Genomic DNA, 16,125 nt, shown 5'->3' on the forward strand with positions numbered 1-16,125 from the left:
TGTGGAATACCAAGGCAGAATAGGGTGGTACAGAATAGAGTGATATGTGTACAGAGATTTAACACATCTTGGTAATTACAGTTGTTTCTTCCTTATAATACCATATCTGAAATCCTTGTAGGGACTCCTCTACATAAAGGGAATCCTGATTGGCTGAGGATTTCTCTTTATATGGAGAAGTCCTATACATGTTCACCCTACATGCATAGGGGCTGTTCTCACTGAAGCTGAGCATACACCATCAGGATCATGGCTTACTGGCATGATCTCACTCAACTCTCATGTGTTCAGTGAACATGTAATGGGACTAATGTAGAATAAGGCTTCATACAGACCAAACGAATGAAACACTTATCTGCTGCTGTCTAGTTTTACCTTAAAAGATTGTGGCCACAATATAACAACTATATTTTGCTGTTTCTTGTTGAGGAATTTCCAGCATAATGTAAATACCATAGCAGCCACCTGGGATTGCTATCTTTTTCTGGCAGGGCTCTTGAGTCTTTAATAGCTGCATGACAGGGAAAAATTGTACCAGAGAAACATTTCTGAGCATGGAAGTGCAATGAAGCGGAAATTGTCACCTGTTGAATTTCTGCTTGTCATACTGCAGTTAAAGGTAGGAATTCCTGCCATAAATAAACTTGGGAACCATATTCTTTTGAGAAGCAAACTGCACAGGATGCAAGATTGGAAATACATTATGTATGGGGTAGCATTTTTGTAAGTCACCACTATCTCACTTTAAAAAATAAATCCAGAGGGATAGCATGCCAATCTCTTGCAGTAAAAACAATCAATGTGTCTTGTGGCACCTTAAATTTATGTCATAAATGCATTATAACACACATTTTCGAGGACCCAAACCCACGTTGTTAGATGCGTGAAGTGAATTCTTAGTAGGTAGGTATATAAAGGAGAAAATTGTAAGGTGGGAGTTGAATGGTAATGAAATGCAATCATTACAATCAGTGAGAATCAGAGTTTAAATCTATGTTAAATGGGCACAAAATTGGTGATAATTGCTAAAATTATTATGTAACACTTCTAGGGATATAGGGAATTATTTGCAAGGAACTGTCACAGATAGCGTGCACAGGTTTATTTTATATTTGTGTTCAATATTTATTGGTATTTTCACATAGCTATTTATTTATAGTTGTATATTATCATCTTCGAGGTTTTTGTGATAAAAGATATATGAACCTTGTTAAGTAAATAAATAAATTTACTTAATAAAACAGATGACTCTTTTATAGCAAGATGTTTCAGTTTCTGCCTTCTTCTATTGCTCTGGTGTGAATCAAAATCATGCTATAGCCAAGGTGGCAGTTATAGAATACTTGAAGATGGAATTCTCAGAAGCTCTGATGTCAGATATTATCCTCCAGTGTTAAGGTGTCAAGTCTATGGGCACATAAGTTTTCTCTTGTTTCCGATATCAGATGTATCTGGAGCAACAAAGAAAATTACCAAAGAAGGACCAATGAACTTAAAGTACATTGCTGTACTGAAGACATCCTCCACATTTACCGGTAATTGATTGCTGCAACACATCCATGTAATCTGGGGAAACTCTAATCCATGAAATTGAGGAGTCAATCAACAAAGTAATACATATTCAGTTTTTGGTAGATTTCCATTCAGCATCTGGTAATCAAAAAGTGCTCACTGGAAGGACAGATCCTGAAGCTGAGGCTCCAATACTTTGGTCACCTAATGAGAAGAGAAGACTCCCTGGTAAAGACCCTGATGTTGGGAAAGATTGAGGGCACAAGGAGAAGGGGATGACAGAGGATGAGATGGCTGGACAGTGTTCTCGAAGCTACAAATGTGTGTTTGACCAAGCTGCAGGAGGCAATGGAAGACAGGAGTGCCTGGCGTGTTCTGGTCCATGGGGTCATGAAGAGTCGGACATGACTAAATGACTAAACAACAACAACCAGAAACAGATACCCAGTGTTAGCAAATTCTGAATGCTTTGCCAGACCAAAGACCAAGTCTATTGATTTAGCATTCCACCAGCCTCCAAATCTACACAGGCTATTAGAGCTGTACTTAAGCTACCATTCAGCAATCCTGTATCACATCCTGTTGAATCCAAATACTGTATCACCTGCTTTTATCTCATGAACAGTTGCTTTCAAAAGCACTATGGTGGCAGAAGCTCCTACAGTGTGGAGAACCTATATTGTTGTGCGGTAAACTAAACATGTTTTAACAATTTAAACACTTATTGGGTTGTAAATGGCTAACTGTCAGGAAGTATTGTCTCTAACTGCTGGCTAGAAGCAGAGAGAATATACAAAGTTATACAAGGTCTGTTAGTCAATTGACATTTAAACTGTCACAGCTGCTTCCTATTGCTGGCTGCGTTTCACCTTTTATGCTAACAGCAGTGGCATTCAGAACTGATTGGTTTATGATTGGTCAGTTAGTGGATATTGCATTCAAATCTCTTTGTCCTTATTTATAGGCAAATAGGCTTTGTAATTCCATCAGAAACAAATTGATTGGCTTGAGGATCATGACCAAAGAAAGTATAAGACTAGGTTTAGCTCTGTTTGGACAAGTTTTGGTAGGCTGAAGAGGATTGTCAAGGGTCTAAAAAGTGGCCCTGAAGACAGAAGGAAGCATAGAGAGAGCAAGAAGCAGAGTATGGCAACTGATGAAGAATATATACCTACCTGGAAGCACAAATCATTTTACATGAGAGCTAAGCAGGTCTGCAACAGGTAGTGGGAGGCTCCAGCAGCTGCCTTGGGGAGAGCTGAGGCCAGAATGACAATGGAGGGAAGATTGGCTCCTCAAAGAGATTTTAAATAATTGCAAAGGCTTGTTGGCATAAAAAAGTATTCAAGAGATGCTTGAAAGTCAAAAATTGAGGATGCTTGCTGAATTGCTGCTGGAAGAGTGTCCCACAGTAACACTAAATGCCTGGCTTCTGGTTGAGGCCAGATGATCCTCTGTAGCATGGAGCACAACTATGAGAAAACAGCTTTCAAACTTTACAGGGGGGAAATGTGGTGAACCCATGGTGGAACTACAGAGACACAGCCACAAAGCAGCCATGAAACAATAAACAGAAGCAATTATTTTACCAGGGCTGAAGTATGGAGTAGGAAATTATATTTTGGACTGCCAGTGGAATCATGGACTGCTTCTCATTCAGTTTGGATTGGGGGAACTCAGACAAGAAAACACAAGGCACATTTTGTGCCAAATCTGTCACAATCAGTGAGAGTTGTAGGAACTCAGCACTTGTCAGGATTGGCACCAAATGCATTTGTTTTCTGTACACCACATTTGATTTCTTTCCTTCGGACTGGATACACAAACAGAAGTTAACTGCTGGAGAGTAAACTAGCTATGCTATTCATGTTACAATTCACTTCTTTGTTTGTGGTTGCAAATTCTGCAAATTCTGATTAATATAATAATTCAAAGCATCTTGAGGTGGGGCACAGAAGGGCAGGCAGCTATGAACACCATCTAGTGACTCCATCTAGAATTGTAAAGGATGAGTATGTGACTGGTTTTTAAAAAGAGACAGATACTGCAGTCATCATTGCTAACTTGACAGACTGAAGTTGCAATCTTATACCCACATACCTGGTAGTAAGTCCCATTGAACACAGGAAACCTTACTTACAAGTATTTATTTCTTTATATTAATTTGTCACTTTTTCACAAAATTGTCTCAAAGGGACTTACAAAGTATATAAAAAAATAAAAATTTGTAGTAGATAGGTATTGAATTGGTTGATACAGTTTTTAAAGAACCCTGTACAGTATGTTTGTCTCCATTAGAACTTAACATCTATGTGTAACATTACTGTTGAATTGCTCCAAGTGATTTCTGTTTCTGTGACTGTATCTCTGGCAAAGCAGACCTCACAAGCATTTTAAAAATCAAAGTAGATTTTCAGTTCATCCAGTAACACAAAAGTATTTATTGTCCACTTATCTTCATTTGGTGCTCTTCCATCTGAAGCACTTCTCTCCAACCCAGATATTTGTGACCAGAAATCTACTGTGTTTTGGGTAGTTAGTAATTCATTACAAAGAATGAATGTGTTTGCATTCAAAGTGAACATCTCCCAGACAGCTGTTATGCTGAAATTTATTGGCAAGTGCTAATTTTTGAATAATTATGAGCAGATTTGAGGAAGGGGTTATAGAATTATTTTAAAACAGTGGAAGGCTTTTTTAGTGCCTGCACAGCCCCTCCTGGTGATACATTGCTGACTTAGATCTGCCTCAAACTTTATGTGTGGTTACGGTTTGCTGAGGTATGTATGATGTGAAGGAAAGATGGGCACCCATAAACATTTGAGAAACTGGAGTCCTGGCTTGTGCCCACTGTTTGTTTAGAAATATATACCTGCCATTCAAGCCTATGGAACCTGTTGTGTTTTCAAGATGTTTTCTGGTACCTGTGTGTTTTCTGGTTGGTGGAAACACGCTAGTTAAGACCAATGACACAATCTTACAAGACACAGCATCAGACGAAGAAAAGGAATTCAAATATTGTGCAAGCATAGTAAAGTGTGGGGACAGATGTGGTGAAGGGCAGAACTGGAAGTGAATGGGTGTGCACAATGAGAGAGAAGATATCACTCATTCTCTGTCAGGAAAGGGGGAAGTCTCTCTTTGCTTTTGCCTTGCCTGATTTTGGCAAAATAAATCCTTTCCCAAACTGGTTGCTGATGATGCACAACCAAATACTTGTACAAGTTCAATCCAAACAATCTACATACTAGAATGCAGAAACACAGATACTGAAGGAAACGAACTCCCCGCACCCCACTGAGAATAGGGTTCTGCTCCACAAATTAAGTGGACCAGATTTCTTTTGAAATTTTAAAGAAGTGATCTGTACTACAACTCTGCTTTCTCATCATCTTGGGACCTTAACATCTGGGGGAGAAGGTAGGCCAGAAGAGAAGCTGTTTGTTTGTGCATGTCCTCTCCGATATGTCTATATAGGTGCAGTTTATTTCTAGGACCTTGGGTCTTGCACATGTTTTTCAGATGTCAATTTTTTCCTCTTATTTATTGGTGTTTTCTCCTTTCATTTAACTCCACTAGTTTGTTTAATAAAGCTGAGAATTCTTGCAGAGAGCTTTATAAACACATGTTATTAGATTTTTAAACCTCTTTTGAAAGTGCCTCTATCCTACTTCCTTCTAGTAAAGTGACCTTTTTAAATGGAGGGAAGTGGGTTTAGATGACAGTCATGATAAATGCGGTCATGTTCACTCAATAAAATAAGGCCCAGTGCATTTGAGGATAAATCAGTGAAATGTACAACCCCACCTGTCTGTCTCCATCATTCATTTCCACTGTCACTTTCACAGTGGCTGATGGATCACAGTTGCTGTAAAATTAGACAGCCTTTAATCTCATTTCATCCTGATTAGCTTCTCTTTACCCTTTCCCTCTAACTCACTGACTGACACGCTAAAAACTCACACTGGGCTGTGTTTGAGCGTGGCGTACAAACTTCTTTTCCAATACCTTTTTTGGAGGGGAAGAGAGGTACTCACCTGAGATGAAATGAAATGTAAAGATGAGGGAATCTGAGACTCATATTAAAATAAATCAGCAAAGCAGAGGACAGTGTGCAATTAATAAGAGCAGCTGTCTGCATCAGTGGACTACACATTGGCCCATGCTTTGCATTATTTACACCCATGAATTCTTAGTGAATGTAATAAGTTGGTCTAAAAGGCATCCTGGGGCAGGGGGGATGAGGGGCAATGTAAAAAGTGTGGTTGCTTCCTTCAGAATGCAGAAATGTGTCATATCTTACAGAAAGTTATTGTAGGTGTGCCCAAGGGCTCACATGTGCCTAGTGGAACCTTTACATTTTGGGGGACGGCGACAGCTTCTGTCTGAAAAATACATACTCCCAACAGAGCCAGTAATGTAGTTCTCTGAATTGTAACATGCTCTTTTATAAGTTACATTTTGGAACCAGAGCGTTGTTGTTTTTTTAACCTGAGTAACATTTTAGAACTTTTATTTCTGCTTATTCCATTGCAACTTTCATTTGTGTCATTGGAGTGATCATAATACCGATAATTTTACAAGTCAGATATTCTACCATTTTTACACATGGCATCAAACAAACAGAGTACTATTGGCCATATTTGTTGCCACTTAACTCTGAAAATCATGTTTAAAGAAGTTTTGCTGCCTTAGTACATTACATGCTAAGAAGCATGCCCAATGCCAAGGAAATCATTTCTACATGATTCAGATGCATTCTGCATGGGGTGCGCATGCGACCTGCCTTAATCCAACCAGGAAGTGCTTATTTGAAGAGCAGTATAAATAAAATAACATAAGAACATGGGCGGGGGTGATCACATGAATATTTCACATGGAACTGGCAACCTGTGGGGAAGCAAACAATTATTCACGTCACCACCCTGCCCAACTTCTACAATTTGGCATCGCTGTACTATGAAGTGGTTCCCCCATGCTTCTGGGTATGCAATTGAAAGGTGCTGCAATGTAACAGGAAAGGAGCCTCAGATCCGCTCTTAGTATCTTTGGAGTAAATATGAAGGATCTCCAGATCTATTTTGAGTGAGTATTTTGTCATGAGTTAAAAAAGAGGCAGAACTTGCTTTTCATGATTTCATGTGATCTGAAGATTCCACAACTTGTGAGGCGGAAAACAAGCACAGATCACCACCTGTGTATCGTGGCCTTGTTTCTAGTGGACTGCTCACAAGTTGCTCAGGCCTCCTCTTAAGGGAGAGGGTTTTAGTAATGCATGGAATGATGGCATTACATTTAACTTGCAGAAGAAAGCTTACCTGTGGGCTCAAATCTCAGACTTGCCCCTGAGTTATAAATTAACATACTGAGTGTTGTGAACTAATACGAATATAAATCTACACATGACATTAAGCCATTCTACCTATCAATACATTTTCCAAAGCTATAGTTCTTAAGCTTCATCTTCCAAAATATCTCATTGACTTACGTGGAACAACTGTGTAAGTAATTTGAAAATTAACAGTGTCTATGTCTGGCTGCTTAATGGCTGTATAAGATCTACCAGCAATAAGTAACATTAATTAATGCATTTTCACTAGCCTAGCTGCCTAACAATTGCTTTTGCTTAGGCAGCTGTACAACCACAGACTATGAAAATGATGTTTGACCTTTAGTGGAAGCTAAATTTGCACCTTGCTTATTCACCATTGCATAGGCAAAATAAATAAAATAAAATAAAATAAAAATCAGTAAGAAGCTTAAATGAGACTACTTGATCTTTAAGAAAATGTGTCTTCAACAAGAAAGCTGCACATATTTCTTATTGTTATTTGCATATGCTATACGGCTTTGAGTGCATTGAGAAAAATAAAAGATAATAAAACAAATGAAATGAGAGATATATCACCCAAAATAATCCAAGTGTGAGATAGGCTGCCTCTTTTTTTGGCACTGGCAAAAGAGCACAAAGTAAAAGCTGGCCCTGAGTCATATTGATTTCCCACTGCACTGGTTTCCTAAGTGCTCTGTTGATCCGTTTCAAGCAATAAGTTCCCTGCCTGTACATGCACATCACCTCCCCATTTGTCCTCACCTAGATTTAAGGTGCCCATATGATGAGCTGAACAAGGACATTATTTTTCCTACTGGTGACACCGGGCCAGAACTACTGCATGTAGTATGATAGCTAAACCTGTGTAAGTATGCATTTCAACATACGATTTTTGATAGTGTTGCATTCCACAGAGCAATACATATTATGGCATTAAAGTTGCATATTTTTGTTTTACAGCTCTAGCCTTGGGAAGGGGAGGGGAATGAAACAGGAAAAAAAGATTTCCTGCGTGCCTCTCCCCTCCCATCCCCTCAAAATAATCCCATCAAAAAAAAAAAAAAAGGATGTTGCAACTATGGTAAAACAGTTTTGATCTTTCAACAAAGGGCTCCCTGATTAGATGGATGGAAAATGTCTGATTGTGCTGCTAATGACATTGTACAGGAAATTAAGCGTATACATTTGGAGAAGGCATTAAATCAGCAGGACCTTAATTTAAAAACTTAAAACTGTATGGAAATGCAGCTTGCTCATTGCTGTGTAAGAGAAAGCTGCTGAATACTTTGACTCTTCTTATGGAAATGTTGCCAACAGAACTAAGCTTGTGGAGGGTGTTTTCTTTGTTTTTTTGCAGTGCTGTTTTTATTTAATCTTCTTGCTATTTACATGGTACTTGCAGGACACAGCTGACAATTGCAGGTTTAGCCATGTCTCTTTCATTTCTTAAAAAGTTGCAAACCTGCTACAAAGTATATTATTGGCGCCTTCAACTACAGCATACCTGGGGTCTTGAAGACTACTCAGCCCACAGGTTGTGCAATAGCTGACGACACAACTGTGACAGGCTTGTGAAGTCACATTCGGCGCCCCCTCAGGAACTGCAAGCCTGGAGGAGCTGTTATGACAGCTTCTGTGTATCATAAATCACACTAGCAGCTGTTAAAACAGACCCTGGGCTGTGTAGTCTTAAGATCCCATGTATACCTGTGTTAGCTGGGATTCAGCTACAAGTGTTGATGCTGAAGAGATCAGCACATCATAGCCCAGTTCGGGATAGTGCGCCTGGAGCACCAAAACATGACAGCAAGCAGATACAAGGGAAAGAAATTGGTGGTGATTTACTCTGGCTATTTTTCCAGTTTCTCCAAAAGGGATATCATAAAGATGGGATACCAGCAACTTTTAGTTTACTTGACATATGTACTAGAACTGAAGCATACTTATATTATGTCTGCATTTATGGTTTGGAGCTTTCCTGAAGTAAATGTCTCAAAGCAGCCATTGTATGAAATGGAGCTTGATAAAGAATACCTGTTTTGTTCACAGTTATGCCGTATAATAGTGCGCACCATTGTGTTGTGGAAGTAGAAAATTTCTTGTTCGTATTGGGAGGAGAAGACCAATGGAATCCTAATGGTATGTACATAATAACTAATGGAACTATGAGAATATGTGAATAGTACAGAAGTACAAAATATCCATTTGCAGATGTACCTCAAGTTATTTGTCTTCGGTCATATGACTGCAGCCATAGATTTTATATACCCACAGTCAGCTGCCCTTCCGGTGAGATGCTGTTTAAAGGGATTTATGAATTGCAGTTTCATATCTCTTTTTATGTATGCAAACACAATAATATTCTGTATCTGCAAAAAATGTAGTATGCGAATCAGCCCATTAGGCTGTGACCCTAAATTCACTTGCAGCAATAGAACCTCTGGATGAAGTGGACTGCCAAACAGCTCACAATGGCACATTCGGACATTATGTTAAACCATAGTTGAACATTATGAGAGTGAGCCACAAACCTGGACTAACATATTCATACCTCCTCTGGCGGGTCCCCACGGAGTTCAGAAAGTGGTTAATGCTAACAGTGGTTTGTTTTCAATAAGCCAGCTTCATAATCCATGATTTGAAGTTGGCTTGTTTCAAACAAACTATTGTTAGCATTGACCACAGTTCATTGGGTTCAAACAGTATGATAAGCTGTGGTTAAGCAAAAACAACTCCTCCTTGTGGTCATGCCAAAGTGTGAGCATGCAAGGTTGAATCTTGCTGCAGCTTGTTCTTGTTATGTTAAACTATGGTTTTAGTGTGATATCTGAACAAGATCAATAAAACTGATTAAAGCAGTTTTGTTTTGGCAAAGTTCCATTAAAACTCTAAGGCCACAGTTCTAGAGAGCTATGTCATGCAGAAGAAATACACAGCCTCATGTACACAGTCAGGTATTTTTAAGGTCTTGCTGAAGCCATTTGTATACTATACTTAAGGCCAATTTTATGTTTAGAGGCCACTTCAAGCTGAAAAGTGAAAATTTTGAAACACAGAAATGAAGGCCCTATGCTTCAAAAGCTAACTACCGTATTTTTCGCCCTATAGGACGCACCGGCCCATAGGACGCACCTAGTTTTCATGGGGGGAAATCAAGGAAAAAATATGATTTCCCCCCCGCAGCTCTGGGAGCAGTGGACAGGCTGCACGCAGCCTGTGCACTACTCCAAGACCTTCTTCCTGCTTTTGCGGGAGGTGGCGTAATTCCCCCACCTCCCGCAAAAGCCCACAGGAGCCGCACGCGACTCCTGCGGGCTTTTCGACCAGGAGGGAGAAGGGAATGAAACGGCCAGTCCGTCCCTTCTCCCTCCTTGGGGAAAAGCCTGCTTTCCCCACCGCCAGCCTCCAAGCCGGGTTGGAGAGTAGCAGGAAGGCTTCGCGTGCCTTCCCACTGCCCCCCATCCTCTGGGGCTGGCCATGGGGGAAGCGCTGCTTTCCCCACCGCCAGCCTCCAAGCCTGGTTGGAGAGTAGCAGGAAGGCTTCACGCGCCTTCCCACTGCCCCCCATTCTCTGGGGCTGGCGATGGGGGAAGCGCTGCTTTCCCCCACTGCCAGCCTCAAAGAGCAGACTCTCCTGGCTTCAGCAGAAGCAACGCGAAGCCTCCGGAGCACAGGCTTCGGAGGCTTCGCGTTGCTATCGCTGAAGCCAAGGAGCCTGCATTCGCCCCATAAGATGCACACACATTTCCCCTTCATTTTTGGAGGGGGAAAAGTGCGTCTTATAGGGCGAAAAATACGGTATGTTCTCTCTCAAGCTAACATGGTAAATGGGCTTGGGAACTGAGTGTTACCCAAAAACCCAAAAAAGCTTGAGATGCTGTCAACAGCATTCTGTGACATACCAAGCCCTTTACCTGCAGCAGAGAAACTCCACATATGGGTGGGAGAATATTCCACAGGAGCAATGAATGCTTTCATGTGAGGAAATAGGAACTCTGGGTACAAGTTCTAGTTCCTCTCCATGGGCAGCCAAATTGCTGATTTGCGGATTTGGTACCTTTGTCATTCAAGCTACCACATCTTCTTTATATGTGTAGACAGTGTTTTCCAGACTAAGGCATTTCATGGCAGCTGTTAGGAGTTTTAACCAGCATTTCATGCCTTTATATTATTTTATTTAGATTTTTTCTACCCTGCTCTTGAGCTGAAAAAAATCCTGGTTTACAGATCAATACAAACAAATCAGACCCTGCCCTCAGCCTTGCAGTCTAAAAGGCAGGACACAAAAGGAAAATAGATTAGGAGGGAGGAAGAAAAAGCACACTGAGGTAGCGGTTCTTAGTTACAAGCTCTTCTGAGGACCAGCTGGTAGGGAGACAGTTCGAAGAGAATAAGAGCCAAATGTGCTGGTCTCAGCTGTGCTGATGAAATGGTCCTGCATCCCTTTTCTTCCATCCTGTACCACAGCCTGATGGAAGGAGGACCCTGGCTTCTCAGCACTCTGTGTATTTCTTACTACAGTAAAGCAATGTTTTACAATCAGTGTTTTTCTTCCAGTTCCAAGCCAGTCCCTTCCAGGTAAAATGTTATGTATGCAGTATCAAAAAACTCCTGATTGTTCCACTACACATTTATTTCTAATCTTGTGCAAGGGATTCACATAGAGATTATCTAGTAGTATGTGTTCCTTATTTGATTACTTCATAAATTTTCTGCAGAGAGAAATTAAACAATTTAACAGACTTCTGAACAAAGCAAAAGAGAACAGTATGCCTTGCAAAATTTAAAATATTGTCAAGACATTGTTGAAGAGCTTGCACATGAGGACAGAGTTGCAGTTGTAGCAGTCTGTGTAACAGAGATAATTATGACTGGCAAACTATAAAACAGCTTGCAGGTACACATTTTCACTTCAAAATGCCAGAAGATCCAGCTGAAATTACATATACTGCATATATTTTATTGTGAAAGACCCATTTCAGCATCTGCACTAAACCAAATTATATCGAAGCGTTACATCTGTTCCTTTCCTTGAAAACTGAGATAAACTAGTCCATTCCATGAGCCTGTATCCAGTAGGTTTTTTACAAAAATTATTTAAATCAATGTTTTGGAAGAATAGCTTTTCTACTTTATTCCTGAAATGTTACTGCACAAAAGGTTGCAAATAATTACTTCTAGAACTGTAACCTATAGAACTAGTTTGAAGACTTCTGTTGCAACTCCCCAAGCCTTCTCCCACGTTAAAATACCCTTGACCCCCCCCCAAAAAAATAGATGGCACTCTTAGCAGAACCAGTGGCATGGATGGGGTATCTCCCCAGCCTTAGAATTCACACTTGAGTTCCCTCTGATTTTTCATGATAGCTAGAGTAGAGCTTTGTGGAGCACTGACCTGCAAAGGGAAGCATTGTACAAGAACACCTAACTGCTGGGCTACTTTGCCCCACTTCTTTTCCTTCTGTCTTCTCATTTTAATAGTGGCAAGGTAGTTTAATAGCGGCAAGGTAGTTTACCTAACAGGGAAGCATATTTGCGGGGTGGGAGTCTGCTTAGCCCTGCCTCCCCAAACAGAGGGCATCACCAGAGTGAGATCACTGGTCCATCTAGCACAGCCAAGCTCCCTATTATTCAAAGGAGCCCTGCTTGATTTCCCTATTAAATGTGGTGCTGCTTATTTACCGTTCATTTCAAAAGCCCATGTAGTTCACCATTCAGTGCTAAGTTGGAAGGGGAGGAGGAATGTGAGGAACAATTTCCAGCAAGGGATTAAGAGCAGGAAGGAAGGTTTAGAGATCAGAGCAGGTGTAACCAAGGAAAGATACAAGTAAGTACCAGTAAGTGTTGAAAGAAGGGACTGGGGAAGGCATAGATGGAAGGTGAAGAAGGAAAGAGGGAGAAGTATAATTGTGGGCGGTTGGAAGGGGGTTTTTGTACATGAAGGGAATTGAGGGGCATTGTTCCAGAAAAACGTTGAATATAGATTACTGATGAACAGAATCTCTGGGATAACTTCCACTCCTAGAATTGTTGTGTAATTAGACATTCATATATGAGAGCTGCTTAACATTACTAAAATATTATCTTAAGTACTCAAATACGATAACAAGACCATAATGCATAATTTGCTCTCCTTACAGACTTTATGGTTTCCTTAGCATAGAATGATGAGATTTGGGGCACATTATATGTGTAGTCTGAAATTGTCTGGTAACTAAGTTCTCCACTTGTTTGGACTCATCAGCTTTGCATGTTCAGTCCCGTAAATAGCATCTACCTATGCTGGATGGAGAATACACTGTTTTCACCCTCACAGGTGTGGAATTTTCATTTCACTATGAACCATTTTCTTAGATCAAACCTTGAAGGCCTGCTGGGTAAGAATGTCTGTTAGAAATTTAAAAAACACAAAAGAGACAAACCTGTATTTTATTGATTAATGCAAATTCAGTGTATAAAGGAAAGAGGTTGTAAGCATTTGGGGTTCCTTTACACTAAAATTATTTACCTGGTGCACTACCCACTACACATTTATTTCCTTGTGAGATACATGATTGGGTTGTCATGTAGCTGTGATTCAATTTTTTTAGTCACACATACAAGAAACAAGAGGGCTTTTTGAGATACTTGTGTGCTGAAGGCTCAGGTGTTAAACAGAAATTGCCATGCACTCTCTTGCTCCAGTCTTCTTGCTTTGATGTCAATCTGTATGCAAAATATACTGCAATCTTAATATCTTGAAGGCATGCAGTGCCAGAGGTTAGTAGTCAGGATAATGTAGACTTCCACAATTAGCCTTTGCTTTGTTTTGCTTTATTTGTGACTTAGGGTCAGTTGAAATACATTATTTTTAGATGGCACATATAAATCCTTCTAAAAGGCAATATTATAAAAGGCAGTATGTATTTTCCTCTTTGTCCTATGAGGGAAAATCTCAAGATTATAACATCAAATCCCTAATGTAAGGATGCCTGAGCACTTAGTAAAGATGTGTTCACCTCCCTATCAGCAATCAGCATCACCCTCTTCCCACTGCAAACTGGAGAGACAAGAAAGAATGTCAGATATACCCATGGTTCTACAGATTGCTACAAAATATTCATGAAGTGCCACTAGAAGCCCATCTCCCTCAGAACAATAATTTCCTAATGTCATAAGATTTATGACACTTAAAAAAAAATGCTAGTGGGTTTCTGTCTTAAACAGAGACTTGTAGAGAACCTTATGAGACAGAGCTAAAATACTTTGTTTTTTACTACTTCCGTAGATACCTATTAAGAACTGTAGTTAGAGGCTGTTGATTTTGTGTGTTTACATGCTTTGCTCTAGAGAGAAGACCTCCATAAAGATTGACAAGTGAAAGGAATATACTATTGCAGTGATTTGTAATGACAGAAAACAGAGAGTTAAATGTGAAACTAATTTCTTTACAGGAAAGCACAGTACAAACTTTGTTAGCCGGTATGATCCTAGATTTAACAGCTGGATACAACTTCCACCCATGCAAGAGAGGTAAATGCTTGCTATATATTTGCGGTTGGGGAAAGGGTGGCTGTTTTACCTAAGAGAGGAAGATGGTTGGGGTTTAACTTAGCGGTGAAAAAAGCGAATGGTGAAAGTATTGAAATTGATTTGCACTAGCAAATAAAATATAACAGTGCTAGATTATCTTTCTGCTGACAAGAAGGTACTTTCAAGTAAAAGCTGAACTGCTACATCCTTTTCATAGAATTGTAGAATTGTAGAAACAGTGTTTTTTTCAAATCTCCGAAATATTTCACAATTACTATTTTCTATTATATTTTTGCTTTGCTTTCATTGAATTTCAGCATGCATTGGCAGAGCAACCACTCCTTGCCTTTTTGGTCACTTAGGCTGGTAATGACAGCACCCGCTGGGTCCTGTACCTGCCCACTCCATATAATCAGGTGGTAGAAGAACCTGGCAGAAGCACACTGGGGAAGATGAGAGGTACCAAAAGTGGTACCTTTCTCCCTTTGTCCTGAACCTTCTCCACCCACCATAAGCATTATTTGCTCCCCAGCCATTTTACTTATTAATGTATTTATCTATCGTCTTGTTTAATACAATGTCAAGGTGACTGTGAAAAGTTCATACCTCAGGTAAGCATGGAGGTGTTCAGTAATCACACTAAAAAGAAGCCAAATATAAAATAAGGAACAGTGAAGGACTAGAAATCAAGCACCTAAATGTTCAAAAATGCCTTGCAAAACTGCAAAGGAGAATGAGGAAGAGCACCAGCAGACAGCAATGGAAAGTGTATTCTAAAATTTGGGCCTGGAAGAGTAAAAGTTCCACTTCTAAACTGGGTCTTAAACCAGATTAAAGTGGGTATGTATAATCAACTTCTACACCATGTTGTTCAACTTCTTCCATAAAGAGAGACTTGATTAGGGACTCCCTAGATTTTAGGTTGGGGAATGGTTATAAATATGTACTGTTATTATGCAAGCCATTATCCAACTCCTAATACAACACAGATGCATAGTATATAAAGCTTTTGGGGATACACTTTAGCTAGGACATCCATAAAAATTGAAGATGTTCAGCTCGTTATCCAGTTGAACAAATCTACTTGTCACAGCCTCACTGCCTCTAACTTAAGGCAGATTTAGTGTCTGTAGAGCTTGTACCATGAGGTTTTTTTTAAAAAAAAAAAATGGACAGCTTTAGATTTTTCTTATAAGCCTGTCTGATATTTAAAATATCATTTGAAGTATTTAGAAGTCCAAATTCTGTTTCAAAATGGTGTTCTAATTATCAAAACCCTTCTTTGCCGGGCTCTTAAAGTGAGATAATTAACCTTCACCCTCTTAGCTGAGCCTACATAATTCACAGTGATCAATTATTTCAGTGTTGTACGAGCCTCTGAGGATAAGACAGTATTGCTGAAAATGTGATTAGACATTTTAAAATATGTGAATTGTTTACTGACTAGTCCCTTGTGACTTCTTTGGAGACTTCCAATTTATTAAGTCAAGTGCCTTTCAAGACAGTTTTTAGTCATTCATATTCTTTAATAAAGAGCTTTTATGCTCTCCTTTTTATGACAAAATGTGTGCAATTAGGATGTTTTTTTTTCCTCCTGTGAAGCAATAGTTTGTTTGTTTATAGTATTGATAGACTGCTCTATAACAAAGTTCTCAGGATGAGTGACAACAACAAAAGTATTAAGAATTTATTTAACAATATATTTATTATTTTATTTAAAATATTTATATGCTGCCTTAAGAAGTCAAAACTCCCTCAAGATTGCTTCT

The 16,125-nt window shown here is 39.6% G+C and overlaps 1 protein-coding gene across 3 annotated transcripts in view; it reads left to right on the forward strand.

Moving 5' to 3' along the window:
- KLHL14 (kelch like family member 14) overlaps positions 1-16,125 on the forward strand; it is a 62,048-nt gene that overhangs the window by 33,486 nt on the left and 12,437 nt on the right. For 2 of the 3 annotated variants that reach the window (XM_081873692.1, XM_081873691.1), the window contains 2 exons: positions 8,894-8,983; positions 14,278-14,356. In XM_081873692.1, coding sequence (XP_081729818.1) covers positions 8,894-8,983; positions 14,278-14,356 — 169 coding nt within the window. The remainder of the gene's footprint in view (positions 1-8,893; positions 8,984-14,277; positions 14,357-16,125) is intronic. The other variant, XM_081873693.1, reaches the window with a different exon arrangement.

This window comes from Podarcis erhardii (assembly GCF_964252035.2).
Source record: "Podarcis erhardii genome assembly, chromosome: 8".
In the NCBI taxonomy this organism is placed as follows: Eukaryota; Metazoa; Chordata; class Lepidosauria; order Squamata; family Lacertidae; genus Podarcis; species Podarcis erhardii.